The sequence below is a fragment of the Pinus tabuliformis genome, chromosome X (assembly GCF_031772625.1).
Source record: "Pinus tabuliformis cultivar Carrire ecotype Pingquan chromosome X, CPIR1, whole genome shotgun sequence".
NCBI lineage: Eukaryota > Viridiplantae > Streptophyta > Pinopsida > Pinales > Pinaceae > Pinus > Pinus tabuliformis.
This window is the reverse complement of record NC_142308.1, coordinates 1,048,751,052-1,048,771,226: the sequence shown is the minus strand read 5'-3', so window position 1 is coordinate 1,048,771,226 and position 20,175 is coordinate 1,048,751,052. Positions and strand designations below refer to the sequence as shown.

Sequence of the window (20,175 nt, the reverse complement as noted above, 5' to 3'; positions counted from 1 at the left end):
TTGGAGTGAGTTTGAGAGGCTATTCCAAAAGAAGTACCTATCGAAGAAATACTTTGATGATAGGGAAAAATAATTCTATGAGCTAAAGATGGGATCGATGACAGATGAGGAGTACACTAGCAGGTTCTTGGAGGTACTAAGGTATGTGCCTTACCTCAAGGAGGAGAAGGCCAAGATTCAGAGATTCATCAGTGGATTATCAATTGCATTCAAAGACAGGATTGAGTTCAATGAGCCTAGATCAATAGAGGAGGCCATCCAAAAGCAAAAGTATTTATATAAGCAATTGAAACGCAGATATCAGACTAACCCATACTAGAAAGGTAATGCAAAGAACAAAGGAAAATGGAACAAGAAGTGAGCAAGACCTCAAGATGCAGGTAATAAAGACAATGCAATGCCAACTAAGAAGTTCAATGCATCTGACAGAGGACAGGGACTTCGATCTAAGGAAGATAATAAGGAGCCCATGTAATGTTGGACTTGTGGGGGAGATCATATCATGAGATATTGTCCACAACATCGAGGTGGTAGACCGCAGATTTATCGTGCTCAAGAGGCACAGACAGTGGGAGATGTTGGACAAAGTATTCCTAGGATCTATGCAATGCTGGATAACAGACAAGCAGATCATCAGGCATCTATCATTGAGATGGACAATAAACTTTGTGATCAAGTTGTTTCTATTTTGATTGACCTTGGATCTAACTATAGTTATGTTAATTGTGACCTGGTGGATAAGTGTGGTTTGAATAAAGAAGTGCATGCATAATCTTGGTTAGTGCAGTTGGCTACAAGTACCAAGAAGCGAGTTCATCATTGGGTAGGAGCTTGTATTTGAATGGTATGCCTACCTCAACACATTTGAATGCATTACTGTCGGGATCATACAGTATGTTGTTGGGAATGGATTGGTTGTACCTTCATAGGACCAAGGTGGATTGTTATGGCAAAGCCATTGAGTGCTTGGATGAAAATGGGGAACAAAGAGTCTTGTGGGGTAAGAAGAAAGCAACATCAATTAGAATGGTGACATTTATGCAGGCAAAGCATAGTCGCAGAAAAGGGTGCATTATTTTCATTGCACATTTTTAGTGACAAAGGTAAGGAAGTCGAGGATGCCGATGTTTTGAGCAGGTACCCAGTTCTATAGCAGTTTCAAGATGTATTTCCTGCAAAAATTTCAGAATTTCCACGTCACAAGGAAGTAGACTTTTCTATTGAGTTGGTGCTAGGGGAAAATCCGACATCAAAGGCACCTTACAGGATGAGTACACTTGAGTTGGTAGAGTTGAAGTTGTAGTTGAAGGAAATATTGGACAAGGGATACATTAGGCCAAGTGTATCACCATGGGGCGTATCGGTGCTATTTGTGAAGAAGAAGGATGGTACTCTCAGGTTGTGCATTGACTATAGGTAGTTGAGAAAAGTGGCCATCAAGAATAGATATCGGTTACCAAGGATTGATGACTTGTTCGATCAGTTGAAGGGAGCAGTAGTGTTCTTGAAGATTGATCTGAGATCCAGATATAATCAGATATGCATTAAAGAAGAGGACATCTACAAGACAAATTTTTGGACCAGGTATGGACATTATGAGTTTGTTGTAGTTCAATTTGGTTTAACTAGTGCTCTAGCTACCTTTATGTGCTTGATGAATATTGTGTTGCGTCTATATTTGGAAAAGTTTGTTATTGTGTGCATTGATGATATATTGGTATATTCTAAAAATGAAGAAGAGCATGCCAAGCATTTAGCAAAAGTGTTGAGAGAGTATAAGTTGTATGCTAAGCTTAGTAAGCGTAGTTCCTTTCAGATTGAGGTACACTACTTAGGACATGTGGTTTCCAAGAATGGCATAATAGTGGATCCATAAAAGGTAAGAGCTATCATTGAGTGGGAAACTCCCAGGAATGTGGATGAGGTGAGATCTTTCATGGGGTTAGCAGGTTATTATAGGAGATTCATCAAGAACTTCTCACAAATTTCTTATCCTATCACATCATTGTAGAGGAAAGGTAAGAGGTTTGAATGGACAAAAGAGTGTGCGACTAGGTTTGAGCAACTCAAGTAGTTGTTGACACATGCACCAGTGTTAAAGATTGTAGATCCGGAAAAAGAGTTTGTAGTATGTACAGATGCTTGCAAGAGAGAACTTGGTGGAGTCCTTATGTAGGATGGATAGGCGGTATGCTATGAGTCACAGAAACTAAATGAGCATGATCAAAACTACCCCACACATGATCTTGAGTTGGCAGCGATCATACATGCATTGAAGATGTGGAGGCACTATCTTCTTGGCAGGAGGTTTGTATTGATGTGTGATCATAGTGGTTTGTGTTATTTGACCAACTGAATCTGAATGGCAGGCAGGCTCGGTGGTTGGCCATGATCAATGATTTCAACTTCAAGATCAGGTATATCAAAGGTAAAGAGAACAGGGTGGCAGATGCTCTTAGCAAGTAGATACAGGTAAATCACATAGCAGCTATGAGCTCCTATGGCACAGACTTACAGGATAGGATCTTGAAAATAGGTCAGTAGCATGTCAGGTATATGGAGATTGTGCACATGTTGTAACAGAGTACAGGTATAGGTAGTGGTACAAGTACAGGTACAAGTGTAGGTGCACACGATGTGGACTATCATCTCATGATAGAAGGATTGGTTAGATTTAGGGACAAGATATATGTGCCAGAAAGCAGTGAGATTAAGAAGGTGATATTGAGGGAGTTTCATGCGAAATCATATTCTGATCACCCAGGTTATCAGAAGACACTGAAAACAATGAAGAAATTCTATAATTGACTAAATTTGAAGAGAGACGTAGCAAATTTTGTGGCTAGATGCTTAGATTTTCAGCAGGTGAAGGCAAAGTGTAAGCATCCAAGTGGACTGTTACAGCCGATTCAGATTCCAGAGTGGAAATGGGAGGTCATTTCCATGGACTTTATCACATTTTTTCTGAGGACAGTGAGACAGCATGATTCCATCATGGTAGTGTTGGACAGGTTGACAAAGGTAGCACATTTCATTCCAGTGAAGTCTACATTCTCAACGAGTGATGTAGCACAGGTCTTCATCAAGGATGTGGTCAGATTGCATGGAGTTCCAAAGAAGATTGTATCAGATAGGGATGCCAAGTTCACTTCCAAGTTTTGGAAGGAGTTATTTGGAGGTTTGGGCACAGAGTTGGTGTTTAGTACAACTTATCATCCGCAGAAAAACGAACAGAAATAGAGGGTCAACAGGATATTGGAGGACATGTTGAGGATGTATGTGATGCATCAACAAAGAAAGTGGGAAGAGTATATTCCACTAGTAGAGTTCTCTTACAACAATAGGTACTAGGAGTTGCTAAGGATGAGTCTGCTTTAGGCATTGTATGGGTGGAGTTGTAATACTCCCATCAGCTGGAGTGATCCAATTAAGAGGGTGTTGATTGAACTGAACATGTTGGTAGACATGGAGTGGGAAATGCAGGTAATCAAGAAGAATTTGAAAGTAGCACAATATAGGCAGAAAATTTATGCATATCAGAACAGGTTGTTTAAGGAGTTTCAGGCTGGGGAACAAGTGTATGTGTGCATCAAACCGAAGAAGATCTCCTTGCAGATTGGATCATGTGCCAAGCTGGCACCCCGGTTTTGTGGACCTTTTAGGATTATTGAGAGGATTGGGCCAGTAGCCTATCGACTTGCACTACCTCCGACAGTGAAAGTACATGATGTTTTCCATGTGTCATTGCTTAAGAAGTATGTTAAAGATGTTGATCATGTGATTGAATGGTTTGTATTGCAGGTGGAGCCAAAAGGATAATTATAGCCGGAACTGCAGTGCATTTTGCAGAGAAAGACTCTCATGCTCTAGAACCGAGCAATCGAGCAAGTTAAAGTGCAATGAAAGCACTTTGGGCTTGATGAAGCTACATGGGAGATGGTGGATCAGATGCGGGTTATGTATCCTTCCTTATTTGTTGGTTGAGCAGATGTTTTGGTATATATCTTTGGTATATGTTTTTGGTACATGTTTTGGTGATGTTTGGTATATGCACATATGTATATGGATGTAAACACTGCCATGAGCTATGTTATAAAGCTTCAATAAGCAGTGTGGGTGTAATGTCATTATGATGTTATACTTGTTATGTTTTCAGGTTGGTTTTCTTCTCAACAAGATGATCATTGTAAATATTACAACGAGATGAGTTATAAAGCTCCATGGGCAGTATGTTTTGCTTACAATAACCTTGTTGGTTGTAGGTGTTGTTGAACATCAAGGATGATGTTCCCCAAGGGGGAGGGTCCTGTAACAGCCCTGGTGAAAATATCCATGTAATAAAAGTTAATAAAGGAAAAATAATAACCATGGTTGATGGGACACGTATTCCAAGCTGAATATTGGGCAAAAACATAGTGATGGGGATCACTTGTGGTTGATTAATGGCTAATAAAATTGGCAAAGGCAATGACAAAGGCTTTGGAAAGGCAAAATGGCATTTTGGCACATTTATTTATGAAAATAATGGAAATTAGGAGAAAAGGGAGGTGAAAGGTCACAGGTTGCATGTGAGGAGGAAAATGAAGGAAAATAATGGAAAATGAAGAAAATAGAGGCCTCATTAACAAAAAGGCTTATGGAGATCAGTTCATAGACTTTTGTTAGTTTAGTTTTGGAGATCTCTCTCTATTTTCTCTCTCTCATACTCTTGGACACTTAGAGTTTTCTTAGAGCACTCTTGAAGGGTGTGGCATACTTGGAGTTTTGGAGCAAGAAGGCAGAGGAAGAGCAGGAAAGCACGAGAGGATATCCAAATTAGCAGCTACAACGGGTTTTTCTTGTAGGTACCAAGTTGCATGTATGTTTTCCTCACTAGTTTTGGCATGCATGGCATATGCATGTGGTTTATTGGTCATGATTTGTCATTGGCATGGAGGATTGCCTGGATTGACAGTGGATTTGTCAAACATTGCCATTTCCTAGATATCCATGGTGTTGTGGGTTCATTTATTTGTTTTATGGTTGGTTCTCATGTTTCTTTTAGCTTGGGTTGAGTTAGTAGTTCCTGGAGTCTTGGTTGGAAAAACGCTCTGGAGCCCTGTAACAACTTGAGTTGAGTTACTAGTCCTGGAGCCTTGTTTGGACAAACGCTCTGGAGCCCTTAGTGGATTGAGTTACAAGTGTTGGAGCCTTGGTTGGACAAACGCTCTAGAGCCCAGCGACGGCTATGAGTTGAGTTACTAGTCTTGGAGCCTTTGTTGGAACAAACGCTCTGGAGCCCTGGAAGGCTTGGGTAGAGACCGATCATAGGGGCTTCACTGGGTGAGCAATATCATACCATTGGGGGATATTTGTTGAGGAAAAAATGACATAATATATTGGGGGATATATAGGGGTAGAGTGTTTTTATATTGGAAAATATAAAAAATGGAGCTTAAAGTTAATGAAAAAATATAAAGGGGTATAAAAAATGTTAATGAAAATATGGATACCTACAATATCTACTGAAAGTATGGGTTTTTTAAATTGGGAAGTTGTATTGGGTTCATATTGGTAGGGGGCTAAATAATGTGATTTTTATAGGGATTTTCTGATATGTAGTCAAATTAAGGGTATTGTTTAATATGCCACAAATGCACGTGATATGTTAGAGGTTCACAGAGTGAAATCCCCATGAGACGAATCTGATGATGGTTTTGTGATGTCCAACCATGAGGTGGATCACTGTTTGATGGGTTGAGGTGGTTTGGCCTCTGGAAACCCTGGATGGTTTTTGATTGATGTGTTTTATGAGATCCCACATTCATGCTTGGAATATGGCACGAGGGTGACTGACTAAAGAGGGATTTGGCTTAGCCATGTCTACAGTCGGGTGGTTTGTGGAAGTCCCACAACTTGTTGGTCATTGCATCATTAATATGAGGTTATTTCTCCCTGTTATTTCATGAGTATTATATTGGTTTATAGGTGGATGATATGGTTGTGATTTCCTTGGTATTTCTGTTGCTATTATGTTGGTTATGAACATGTATTATGACAATGGCTATGTATGGCTCTCATCATGTTTTTACTTGTAAATGAATGAACAATGTATCTATGGCCTAATGGATGAAACCACAATTACTGTGTTGAGGCATCAATGCTTCTTAGAGATTCTCAAATGAGTATGAGACCCGTATGCTCGAATCTATTGTTTAAACCTATAAATTACATATCTGTGACATGTTTGACGAAATGTCATTCATGGCTAGTAGGGTTCCAGTTGAGTCCTTGTTCAAGTAGTTGCTTTTGTATGATTGTTATGTTGTTAACTTCCATTCCTGAAGGTGTCATTGAGTTTTGGGCAATGACCTGGGCTTTGGGCTTGAAAAAGTGGCTCAAATCCCAGGGATGCAGGCATAGCATTGGGCAAAAAAGTCCTTGGACGCATGCGTACCCATGTTGTGGAAGCATCTGGAGCTTCCTCGACGCATGCTTGTCCGAGGGTTTAATGGTCTAAAACTTCAATTAGTCTCAAGGGTTGGTTATCTAAGTGGTTGGGTTGCCTCTTGGGAGTCATGTTGTTGATATGAAAGGTCTGTATGGCGTGTTTCCATCGGTTCCACTTCCTTAAGGTGACTTCGGAGGTCAAATCATATCATAGTAACTTCTCGTCACATATTTACCCTAATTGACCAGTTACTTATATAGATATGAAAAGAGAGCGTTACAAATCTAATCCAAATCAATAACCTAAATTTTGTATTATATTTTTAAATAAATTTACAAACATAAATTAACAATTTGATAGAAAACCAAAATCAAAAATACGTTGAAAACCTAAATTTTAAAAATCAAAACTATAAATTAAATAATACAAACATTATATAAAAAAAATCAAAACTATTAGATTTTTTGATTTCCTAGATAAAAGATGCAAGTTGATTACTATAATTTATAAATACCTTTAAATCTATAACTATTTTATAAATGCCTTTAAATCTATAACTATTTAGGGAAAAAAATTATTTTTGATCATTAATCTCATTAATTAATTTTTCATATTTAATATAACACACTTCTATCTTTTCAAATTCAAATTTGACACTTTCTTTGTAATCTAAATAAATATGTTAAAATGAGATTAATTTTTCATATTTAATATAACACACTTCTATCTTTTCAAATTCAAATTTGACACTTTCTTTGTAATCTAAATAAATATGTTAAAATTTGCATCGTTAGATTATTCAAATCATATTTTCATTTATTTGAATCGATTCAAAACATCATTTTAATGTGGTTGAAGTGAGACATATATTGCAGATAGATTTTTAATTTTTAATGTTACCAAAAACATTAAAAAAATATGTACTATACAGAAAAAGTTGCCTTGAAGAGATGAAAAAGTTTAAAAGATTTGTTAAAGTCACGTACAGTTTTATTTCTATACTTTATTTTGACGAACTGCAACGTTCAAAATCAATCTCTCATCAATTATATAAGTTATGAGAAGGATTGTAGCATTTGAAAAAAAAAAGAGAAGGATGGCGGGGAGCTCTGACGGAGTCGGGATTTAGCGGCGAGTCTAACCGCACGTTCGAAGACCGCAGTCAAGGAACGGTTTATCACAGATCCCGCAATTGTTTCGGTGCTGGCCTCGCATCTGGGCGACAGGCCGATCACGGAGAGCGACAGGACTTAGACTAACCGCCATGGAGAATCAACAATTAACGGACCTCGTGGACTTCACCGAGGATCCGTTCGAGGGACAGACGGTTTTCAGTAACCCTAACCATGCTAAGGCTGTTTTCACTCCGCCGGTTTCTGAGGAAGTTAGGGCACAGCTATTGACCCCGGTGGTTTCGTCTGAATCCGCGAATGAAGCTATTGGTATTGAGGCTCCGCCTCTCTCTCTAGGTATGGTAAACTTTCTCACCTCTTTCTCGCCGGATTCCTTAATCTTTGACGCCATTCCATCTCCTGTTCAGAACGTTCCTAGGGCACATAATAATCCATCCGAATTAGGGCAAGACCCTTGTCGAATTCCGGGGGTTCGAACTTCGGGATACTTCAGCACTCCTACTGTTAACATTCAAGTCTCTAAGCCCACGGCTCAGACAAAGAACACGGACCCTCTCTCGGAGCATCCATCAGCCCCCAGATCAAAGAAACGGAAAATTAGGTGTGTGAAGGCTACTCAGAAGGATATCTCGATTGAATTTGGGAACCCGGCAGATTTCGAGGAAACTATGAACAATGCCCGCACGATGCTGGTGGGACATGTGCGGGGGCGCTCCTTCACCTCGGACAGACTCAGGAAATGGGTACAGGAAATATGGGGAGGTCTTTTCTCGCAGCTGCCAGCGGTTCGGGTCCTCCCACGAGGATGGTTCGCCCTCAGATTCGCACAAGAGGAACACACGCACACCGTACTGGAGAAATTTTGGCATATTGAATCGGCCCCGGTTCTATTGAAGCGATGGAATCCCCTTTTCGACCCGGAAAGGGAGCAAATAGCTGCTGGGCCACTATGGGTTCGGCTGCCCGGGCTTCCGCTCCAGTTCTGGAGAGAAGATGCTTTCACCCGCATTGGTGATGCTCTGGGTTCATATCTCGACCATGATCGATCTTATTTGGACACGGGAAGACAAACGGTTGCCCGAATTCTGGTACACCTTGACACAAGGGAGGGCCTGGAGGAAAAGATCACACTGAATGCAGGGAAGCTCAAGCGGATGCAGATTCTTGATTACGAAGGAGTGCCCTTCAGATGCAATAAGTGTCACCAAGTGGGCCACTTATACAGGGACTGTCCCCTGCTAAACAGCCCTGCCAGCACTTCAAAGAATTCGCCTATAATGTCCAGAAGGAACTCTCCGTTATCATCCCCTGTCATTCTGAAGACTGCAGATCATAAGGACGACCTCAGCGCAGTGGATCAGACAATGAAGGACGCCTCCACTCCTCCCCTGACTCGGGCTCGGGCTGCTGCTGCACAGTCATCGGGAAATCACCACTCCTCTTCCTTTTCTGTATTGGAAAAGTCTATTGAATTTATAAATTCAGCTCCTGTCATCTCTGCACATTGCATTATTTCATCACCCTCCTCGACACAATCCACTGCCCCCCCTACACTTACTCGTGCTCCATCTCCCCCAAAAGAATCCACCCCCAAAAGACACCAGCCTCACTCATATTCTCTTCGCCCCCGCACATCACTTCCGGATTCTTTAGCTCCCTCGATTGGTTTGGGCATTATTACCCCTGGGATGGGTCTCACTATCACCAGAGGCCGAAGATCGGCACTTAACAAAGCCATTATTCGCGCTGGGGCCGAAGTTGCCTCAGGCCGCCAATCCACCATTGATGGGGTCCTTAGAGCCACAAAACCCCCTCAGCAGGGGCCCCCATGAAGTTCCTCTCTTTCAATTGTAGGGGGCTGGCCAGTCACCCCAAGAAACTGGCCATCAAACGACTTTTTGAGGTCGAAAATCCTGACATCATCCTCCTCCAGGAAACCCTAGGATCAGCTGAGGATGTCTCTCGATCCCTCAGTCTCTCATCTCCCCGATGGCATTTCATTGCAGCAGATGCCAGTGGGCGATCTGGGGGTTTGGCTATTGGTTTCAACCCACTTTCCATCAGGCTGGACTCTTCCTGGGGAGGTCCTGGATTCTTGGGAGCGGACATTTTTGCGATTGAGCTTGGAATGAATCTTCGTATAGTTAATATATATGGACCATGCCATCAAAGGGAAAGTTTCTGGAGAAATCTCCTGGGATTCAGATTGATGTCCTTGGACCACATCATCATAGGGGGGGATCTAAACTTCTCTCTGGGATACAGTGAATCCTGGGGCTCTATGGCGCAGATTGACTCTATTACAGACTTCATGAGAAGACTGTTGGATCTACATGATTTGGTTGACGTCCCTATGCAGAAGCCCCTTCCAACTTGGAGAAATAGGAGAGTGGGACAAGCTGCACTTGCCCGTAGACTAGACAGATTTATTCTCAAAGGGACATTGATTCAAAAACTCCATCGTCTTAAACAATGGGTTGGATCGGGAGGCATATCTGATCACTCTCCTATCCTTATGGAGATCATGGGCCCCCTTCCAAAGCCGAAATCTCCATTCAAATTCAATCACCTCTGGCTCGAGGATCAGAGTTTCATCAACCTGGTATCCAATTTCTGGAGGACACATCCTATTGACAGAGAAGCATCATTGGCAAGAGGATTTGTCAAAAACCTAACAGAGCTCAAACACTTGACTATTGGATGGGCAAAAGAGAAGAAAATCAGAGAGGATGCTCAGCTCATTAATATAGAAGAAGAGATTCATGGCCTCCTAGATGACCAGAACCGGGCTTTTGGATCCATGGGGGACAAATCTCGGCTATTGGAGCTCGAAAATCAGAAGCACAGAATCCTGAAACTCAGAGAGGAGTCCCTGAGGCTGAGGAGTAGGGCTGTATGGCTCAAAGATGGGGATGAGAATTCCCGTTTCTTCCACAATTTCGCAAAAGGAAGAAGGCTGGCAAATACTATTTGGAATCTTCCTATGCCAGACGGAGGAGTGGCTGATTCTTTCAACAAGCTCTCACAGCTTGGCACCTCACATTTCAGGCAACTGTACAAGAATCCGGCGGGCACAAATTTGGCAGAAATCATCAATGTGGCATCACATTTCCCCAGATATGTAATGGAGGAGGACATTGATTCTCTCACAGGACCAGTCACTATGGCAGAGTTGGAGAGCACCATCAAATGGTTTCAGAGAGAAAAAAGTCCAGGTCCGGATGGATGGACCATAGAGTTCTACTTAGCCTTTTTTGAGCTTCTTGGAGAGGACATCCTGAGGGTGGTGGAGGAAAGCAGAGCGACAGGACAAATCTATGATGCAATAAACACCACTTTTATAGCGCTCATTCCCAAATCAGACTCCCCCTCATCATTTGACGATTACAGGCCTATTTCATTATGCAATGTACTTTATAAAATCATCTCCAAGATCATTGCCAATCGGATTAGGCCCATTTTATCCAAACACATCGGGCCCCAACAGTTTGCCTTCCTGGAAGACAGACAAATCCATGAAGCCATTGGATCTGCGCAGGAAGCTATACACTCCATTTGGACAAAAAGGCTTAAGTGCATCCTTCTCAAGATTGATCTCTCCAAGGCTTTTGATAGAGTTAGCTGGCTCTATATCAAAATGATACTCATCCACTTAGGCTGCCCCATCCTCTTCATCAATTGGATAATGGCATGCATCACATCCCCCTCGTTCAGCATCCTTATCAATGGAGCGGCCTCCCACTTCTTCCACTCTGAGAGAGGCCTTAGGCAGGGATGCCCCCTATCTCCCTTGCTCTTCCTTGTTGTGATGGAAGCCCTGAGCCGCCTCATCATCTCAGCCAAAAGAGCAGGTACTCTCAGGGGATTGAAGATCACAGACGAATGTTTTATCACACACCTACTGTTCGTTGATGATGTGCTGATCATGCTTGATGGAAGGATGCAGGACATCACTACATTCAACCGCATCCTAAAGCTCTTTGCACAAGCTACTGGAATGGAAGTAAACCAGGCAAAATCCTCCATCACTCTGGTTGGAACATCAGTACAGGAATCATTCACTGCATGCCAGGTATTTCCATTCACCAACCATCCTTTGGATAGAGGGCTTAAATACCTGGGGTACTGGCTCAAACCAACCTCACAGAAGATTGCAGACTGGGTATGGCTGGTTGCAAAAATAGAGAAGAGGATCACTTGCTGGAGTTTTCGATATCTATCTAGAGCGGGCAGATTGACTTTGATTAAATCTGTACTGGAAGCCACCCCGGTTTTTTGGATGGCTCTGGCATGGATCCCTCGAAACATATTATCAAAAATCCAGAGAATATGTAACAGATATCTATGGGGAGGAAAACAGGATAAACGCACATTTGCATGGACCAGATGGAACTCTATTGCTCTCCCAAAAAAGTGGGGGGGATGGGGAATAAAGGATCTTCCCACATTTGCACAGGCCATGGCAGCAAAGATGGGATGGGCACTGATGACATCACACAGCCTCTGGACCTCCATTGTCTTCCACAAATACATTTGGCCCAGAAACAAGCTGGACTGGCTTAGAATGCCATCATGGAACAAGGTGGGTATATCATCTGTTTGGAAGGCTGTGCTTCACGCCCTGCCCCTCATCAGGGATAACATCGTTTGGAGGATTAACAGCGGTGACTGTGCCCGTGTGGGCCTTGACCCGTGGAATGGTAGTGGGGGTCGGCACAATCTACCTAGGGATCTAATAGACTGCTTATCAGCACAGCATATATTTGTGATTGCACAGGTCGCGGACAGGGATCGCTCAGACATGTTTCACCAAGCCTGGAAGACGGCCAACCAACTACACCTCCCTGCTAGATGGCACTCGACCTGGCGCGAATATTGCACTGCCCTATCTGAATCTCATATCAGGATAACAGAAGGTCCGGATGAATTGATTTGGTTTCTTGCTGACAGTGGTAAGTACTCACCAAGGGAGGGTTATACGCAGCTTAATATTCAGAAAAAGCCTGGGGTCCTTGATCAATGGTGGAGACAGATTTGGAAGCTTGCTGCATCTCCCAGATCAAAGCTGTTCACTTGGTGTGTACTCCGGAGCAAGGTTCCCACAGGTGATTTCCTTATGAGACGCGCCATACAGGGCCCGACGTGGTGCATTCTCTGCAAATCTGACTCGGAGACCATATCTCATTTATTCCTTCACTGTCCGATGATGCAACAGATCTGGCAAAACATAAAACCCTTCATCCCATTCAATGGAGACTGGAGCGGGCCCGATCCGATCAGCTCATGGATAGATTGGACAGCGAGGCATAAGGGCACGAAACTGATCAACCTGCCTGTTATCATTCTATGGTCTTTGTGGAAAGTTCGGAACAGATGGACATTTGAGGATATAGCACCCCACTGGCCCCTCATCGAAGCTGGAATCATCTCTGCTTACAGAGAGTTACCTGAGCCGCCTCCCCCAAAAATTCGCCATCCAAATCCTCCGCCCAATATTGATCAATCCACCCCTTGGGCATACTTTGATGGAGCGGCAAATGCTCAGAGTTGTGGGGGAGGCATCATTCTGCATCATAACCTTACTCATTCCTATCACATCAAAGCTGGCTTGGGCATTGGAACCAATAATTATGCAGAGCTCATCACACTGCGGCACCTCTTGCATTTTGCACTATGTCATCATTACACTAGAATCAACATCTTTGGGGACTCGCAGACTGTTATAAATTGGTTCAATGATATCACGATTTGTCACATGCACACACTCAGAGCTATCATGGATGAAGTGCATCGATTAAAAGATGCTTTCTCACATATCTCTGTTACACACATTTACAGGGAGCATAATATGGACGCTGACAAATTATCCAAGGAGGCCGCGGTGATGGATCGTGGCATCTGGGAGATTACGGAAGTTTTGGGCCAGCAGCAACAGAAATACTACCACCGGCCATATATAGATCAGGACTACCCAATAGGGGGTCCTCATCTCGCATAAAATAAGGACAACAGCACCCATAGATCACTGATTTTTGCACAGCAAACACAGAAAATTCACTAGGATTATGCTATCAGAATAGTTGCAGAAATTGAAACAACACATTTACAGACAATTGATAGAATGTATTGATGTAAATTTTGAACTTTTGTACAGATCATGATATACTGATATATATGTAAATCTCTTCATATTAATTAAAGTTTTTACGGATTTTCCCAGGGGAAAAAAAAATAAGTTATGAATTTGGAAAAAACTGATAACTCTACCTGTAATGTAGTGATTTAAATCTAAATTAGAATAATAATAATTTCTCACATCGTCTTTAATTGAATTTGAAGGTTCATTTTATAGTACAAAATTGAAAGGTTCATTTTATAATTCATGTGAAGATAATGTGTAAGTATGTTCGTATTTAATTTGGACTTTATAAGTCTCGTTTAAAATAAAATAAATATATGATCTAAATAAAAAAATGTCGATTATAAAGGGTTAGCTCAATGAGTCAAAATCAATGCCTTGCTATTGGGAGGTCACAGATGTTAAATCAGTGAGTCACTATCCATCAATAATCACAAATTTCATAACCTCTAGAATTTTGGTATTTAGAATAGATATGCAAGTAAAAGACCCATTCTCCCCAAAGCACTTTCTGTGGACATAGGGCCACCCCTTGACCAAGGTGTCCGTCCAGGGTATCCGTGAACCACAACAAAAGAAATAAAAAATTACATATTATTTTTTACACCTAAAAAATTTGATATTTTATGCCATATTAAATCAGTGAATCACTGTCCATCCATCATCACAAATTTCATAACCTCTACAATGTTGGTATTTAAAATAGATATGCAAATAAAAGACCCAATATTCATTATACGGTAAACCATTGTAATCCGGAAAATCTTCGGTTCTTTCAAAATTCTACATCATTCCTAAAGTTGTTGACAAGGAAAAACATTCCTTTAGAAAGATTTAGGCATCAAGCCAGTCCAAATTAAAGCATTCTTCGACAACATCAATTGTGAGAGTAGGCATGGCAGAGGCTTTGATAGACCGCCACTGTTTTTCCATGTTTTCATCACAGATTACACGTGATAAAGATCTTAGTTTGGCTAATGCTTTAGGAAACTTCTTCAGTCCAGAGCACTCCTTCATGTCCAACATCTTTAAGTTTGATAGCTGACCAAACTCCATGGGAAAGTCCTTCAAGCACCTGCAGGCTGAAATATCAAGAAATTCTAATTGCTCAAGTTTACAAATAGGTGGTGGAAGCATTGACAAGCTTGGACAGGCCGACAGCCTCAACACTGTGAGTGACCTTAACCTCCCCAAGTCATCAGGTAACTTTTGGATCAGATGGCAATTAGTGACAGACAACCTCTGGAGGGAAGTTAAGTTGCATATTTTCCATGGAAATTCTTCCATGTCACTACAGTGATCCAGATTAATATCTACAATCTTTGGAAACTTTAAGAGATGTTCCCTATCCAATAGAGTCATATTTCTGAAGCCCTCACATAGGCATACAGACAACTTTTCCAAGTTCTCCCATGATCTACAGTACTCATAAAGAGGAAACACAATCAACTTCTCAAGTAGCACTGACTTAATCTGAGTATGTGAACCAAAGCATTGCAGCCCTTGAAGCACTGCACGTTTTGAACTGTAATTATATATTATAAGAACCTTCAGTTTTGGCATGGTCTGTAAAAATTTTGGAAGACAGTATTGACTTGCGGCAAAGAATAGAACCAAAGCTTCCACCTGAGGAAAATCTATTGGACACCAATCTTGCTCCTGCATTGAATCTACATGTCCCGGAAATATAAAAGTCAATTTAATATGTGGAAAAAATGCTTGTTAAACACTTACTAAGTTTGCAAAAATACTTATTCAATGTTTAGGCCCTAAAAGGGAAAGAAAGAAAATTTCAGCAGCGGCCTGACCTGTATGAATTGAAAGAAACCGAGCCTCAGATGACTTATCTGTGAGAGTTCTTAGACATTCTGTGGTAATTTTAGTCTCCTTGTGAGGCATGAAAAGTCTCTTACTATCCTGGCGTGTCAGACTACAGGCTAAATCCCGCATTATATCATGTTGAGAAAATGAAAGCTCCGAGGAACAGTTAAATGAGATGGCTGGACTCCTAACACATCAAACCCTCGATGAATTAACCAAAAAAACCTATGATAAACTCTCAAATCCCCTCTTTTATATCTACTTTGATTTATCTTACCCTCCTTTTTTGTGATTCTTTCAGAAATTTTGTAAATAAACTGAAGCCTTAAATTTCTTTACTATCCATTTTAGCATATGTTAAAATATTCATTCTTTATGGAAGGATGCGACAAGCACAGGAATTTATGTTCAAAAACATATGGTAAAATGGCGAAGCAATGAAAAAATTTACAGAATGCAAACAAGTTTCATACCCTGGATCACTGGTGAGATTTAGGAGATTTCTTTTTGCAAGTTCTAACAAGATCACAAAAGCATCCTGCCATTCCATGCCGCGGACATATACCCAAATGTCCAATAACAAATCTACGCTGAGCTTTCTACCTTTGGGAAATGCCCCCAAGTCCAGAAAGCACTGCTTCTGTTCATTGTCAAGTACATCTATACTCATTTCCAATCGATTAATAAGGTTATCTCTGTGACAGTCTGATATATGTTCTCCTCGGGAAAGCTTAGCCTTGGCACTTTCCCAAACTGGCTGGGGCTCACCGTGCAAGCAACTTCCAATCACTTGAAGGGCAAGTGGTAAACCCTTGCACTCTGCTACAATCTACAAAACTTAGTACAAGTTAAGATTTCGTTATTTTTCTGCATAAATGACAACTTTTGCTGGAGTTCTATTAAACACAATAGTTTGCATTTGAAGTTGCAAATTTGAATATAGATTGGAAAATGGTAATCTGATAACATGAGAAGGTGTTATCAGAAGGTGCTGAATAGCTAAATAGTTAAGATATCTAGACATAGTGTAATTGTTCTAAGTTTTGGAGGCTTTTGGGCATATGTTTTTGGGTTAATTTGTTTGAAAATCTGTTTAAAATTTGTTGAAATGAGAAGTTTGATTTGTGAACTCTGCACAATCTAAGTGCTCAATAATTTTTGAAGGTGCTAAATCTATTTATACATTCAGAAATAGATTTAAATGAATTTTAAGTAACAAAAAAACATCAATTGATCAAAAATTGTTTCACCCTATTCCAACTGAAAACTCCAAAACTTAGACAGCTCCTAACTCCAAAACTTAGACAGCTCCTTATGAATAGTATATCTAGTTCAAAACTTAGACAGATCCTTATAAATAGTATATCTAATTCATACCTGTTTAATAAGATCCTCTTTTTCTGTTGCTGGAATCGAAGTCTGATTAAAGGCCCAAAAGCAGAAAAGTGAGAGGGCATTACCGTCCTCCAGCATAGGCATGCTGTAAAGCCGGGCATCGCTTCTCTTAGGAATAGTGGAATTCTGCCTGGTTGTGATAACTGTCTTATATCCTTTTGCTTCAAACAACAACTGATCCACATTTGGTCCAGACCAAACATCATCCAAAACCACCAAAGTTGGATGATGTGCTTTCAAACTAAGATTTTTCTGCAGTTGGTTGTGTGCATCCTCTATGCTCTGGAAATCAGGCCTGTGGGGACCTATTATCTTATCCCACATAGTGTCCAAAAGACCCTTTACATTTGGAAATTGTGAAACGGTAATGAAAACTATATTGTTTTGGAAGAAATCTGAAAATCACAAAGAGAATAACCATTACAAAGTTCCTGAAGGTGAGAACATAAAATGGAAGCTTGGACAACAAATTTAAAAAGAGTGGAAATTTATTACATTGGACTTGGGTATCGTTGCAAAGCATTGAAGCAAGAGTGGTTTTGCCACTCCCACCCATCCCTGTTACTCCAACGATATTAACACCATTCTGCAATAGAATTTTTTTGAGAGCGTTGATAGGATTATTCAACCCCACTACAAAGTTTGGCATGTCAGGGGCTTGGTAGGTGCAGATGACTGAAGTTTCAGCCATGGCATCAATGGGGTTCTGAAAAACCTGAATTGTCTCGATTGTTTGAAGGACGAGGCTATTGGAAATGGGATTAGTAGTCATCCTGACATTCTCAATTAGTCTTTCAAATGGACGGAATCGTTGGCATAAATCCCTAATATCTTCACTTAGTTTCTGCAAATCAAGGGTAACATTGGGCGGACCTTGAATAAGAAGGAAATCGTAGACTTTCCTTTGAAACTTCAAAACTTTCTTTCCATATCGGTACTTTCTGAATATATCAAAGCTGTGTATTTTCTCTAAATTTTCTACGAGGCGAAGGCCATCTTGCAGGTCTGCTTGAAAGCCTTTGAATTGCTTGCCTCTATCAGGTGATAAATCTGATTCAGAAATTCTCTTAGAAATTTCATCAATGGTAGGCTTTAGCAACAACAACATATTCTTCAGCTCTTTGCCCCATGTTTTGCTGAAAAAAATGATGTTAGCGACCCTTCCCATTTCGGTGAACGCTTTATCCAAAAGTTTACTAGTAAGAGGATCAATCAGGCCAGCCATTCTCAATTCCTATAATAGTCGTCCAGGCAAGAACCGTTTGAGATTGGAGTTCCTACTTATGTGTGGGCTGTCTTTAGAAAATTAAGTCCAGGGACATGAAAGTTGGGCTATAAATCAATAATCAATGGGATGAAGGTAGCTATATTTAAATGTATAGGAATATGTCGATAGGGTTGGAAGTGGTTCCATGGTATAAAAAATTGTTGGAGCCATTAGCGTCCAGTGCAGTTCAGTGTACTAGTGTTCGGTCATTTTTTTCACGGGGTCTCGAGTTCGAAATAGCTGACTCTTACGTTGCGTAGATCTTAGGCTGTGCAAATTTAATTTAATAGCATATTTTACATGATGTACGAAGGAATAGACTTTGCTCCTGGATGAAGAATTTGGGAGAAGAAAAAGTGGAGGCATATTTTTTATTTGGTAATTGGACTGGAGGATTGGAGGCGTGTGTTTATTTTAACAGAGTCAAAATTTTAAAAAGTCACAAAACCAGAAGAAGAATAGAATATATATATTTTTTGAGGCTTAACTATCTAACTTGGCCTCATAGAATATGTGTTTATCTTCGCCTACCTACTTACTTGATCGATGCCAGATGAAATACCAAACTTATCCGTAAAATAAAGATTATTCAAAACGCGCCATTTTCCTGCATGTTGCGGCCCTGTGCCTTTCAGATTGGAATTTGGTACGAAATATCGTTACACTTTTGTTTACCCCAAGGGTTTTCGACATCTGCTGGCAGCACAAAACTTTCCGTTTCTTAGCGAAATTCTTTTGCCAGCTTCCCGCCAGCGCTGCTAGAAAAGGTCCACATTGAATAACGCTTAGCACTAAGGAAAGGCTACATCTCATAAGTAAATTAATAGTATATATTTTATGATTAAGTCATTTTAATAGGATGTGCTTTTTTTGAATTACAATTACAATTAGCATTTAAAATTTAGTATAATTAATTTCTTTTTTTGTAAGCGAGTGCGGGACCTTTACATTTTTTCTGATTTTTATTACATCAATCACCTGCCTCTGCAGGACTCGAACCTGGGTGGGGGAGTGACAGCCTCCGCCCCTACCATTACACCATGCACGTCATGTGCTTAGTATAATTAATTTCACCAACTAAGTTCCTTTCATATTTTTCATAGTTGTTTTAATTCTTAGGATTTTGAACTCACTAATGACTTATTAATTTGGTTTTGTTTGCCAATTTACGAGGACATTTTTTTTTATAAAATTTAAGTATTTTAATAATATATCATTAACATAATTAAAGATCTACAATCCTAATTAATGTAGTAGAATTTTTTTTTCCTTTTTTTATTCTTATTTTAGGTTTCTTAGTTTTGTTCTAAATTCTAGTAGTGATGGACTTTTTCTTTATTGATGATGTGTCATAGGGTGGTGTTCCATCTTCACCCTCTATTGCTTTTCCTAACATGAATCTATTCATCTAATATGATTTGGCAATCTTTTGGAAGAGTTCTTGTCAGCTTTATTCTCTCTTAAGCAAAGGATCTTTCCTTTCTTCTCCCTCTACATTCCTTTTTGTTCTTTGGACAATGTAGTCCTTCACCACTTCTGGCTTTTGTTGGCCGATGTAGTGTTTGGTTGGCATTAATGTCAACCTTGTAGCATGTGTTTGATTGGTTGTAGGTGTTTGATTATGCGTATGTTCGATTGGTTGTAGGTGTTTGGCTATGCAATGTTGAGTGTTGAGAGTAGAACAGGAAATTACCAAGGATTTTTCCTATGATATTTGGTATGAGTGCTAGGAGTATGGCTTCTTGGTAGTAGTGGCCAACAAACAATTGATAGGATATTGGGGCCTTCTACCTAGTGGTAACCAACAAATTGTAGTAGTAGTCGTGTCTCCTAGCTGGTAGTGGTCGGCTAATCTATGTAGTGTATCTGTTTGACTAGAAGATTTATAGCAATGCAACAACAACAGGTTGGTTTTTCTCCCCTCGAGGGTTTCCACCATAAATCTTTGTGTCTCATTGTGCATAATTTTCTTGATATCTGTTATGGTATT

The 20,175-nt window shown here is 40.5% G+C and overlaps 2 protein-coding genes across 2 annotated transcripts; one reads left to right on the top strand and one right to left on the bottom strand.

Moving 5' to 3' along the window:
* The first annotated feature begins 9,391 nt into the window (after positions 1-9,391).
* LOC149143399 (uncharacterized) lies at positions 9,392-13,561 on the top strand. Its single transcript, XM_089451804.1, has 2 exons — positions 9,392-10,972; positions 11,510-13,561. The coding sequence occupies exons 1-2, from the start codon at positions 9,392-9,394 to the stop codon at positions 13,559-13,561; spliced, it is 3,633 nt and encodes a 1,210-aa protein (XP_089307930.1).
* Positions 13,562-14,398: 837 nt separating this feature from the next.
* On the bottom strand, positions 14,399-18,543 carry LOC149143398 (putative disease resistance protein At4g33300). Its single transcript, XM_089447259.1, has 5 exons — positions 17,414-18,543; positions 16,901-17,313; positions 15,997-16,352; positions 15,511-15,710; positions 14,399-15,372 (listed from the first exon to the last, which is right to left on the bottom strand). The coding sequence occupies exons 1-5, from the start codon at positions 18,141-18,143 to the stop codon at positions 14,537-14,539; spliced, it is 2,535 nt and encodes an 844-aa protein (XP_089303385.1). The 5' UTR covers positions 18,144-18,543; the 3' UTR covers positions 14,399-14,536.
* Between the last annotated feature and the right edge of the window lie 1,632 nt (positions 18,544-20,175).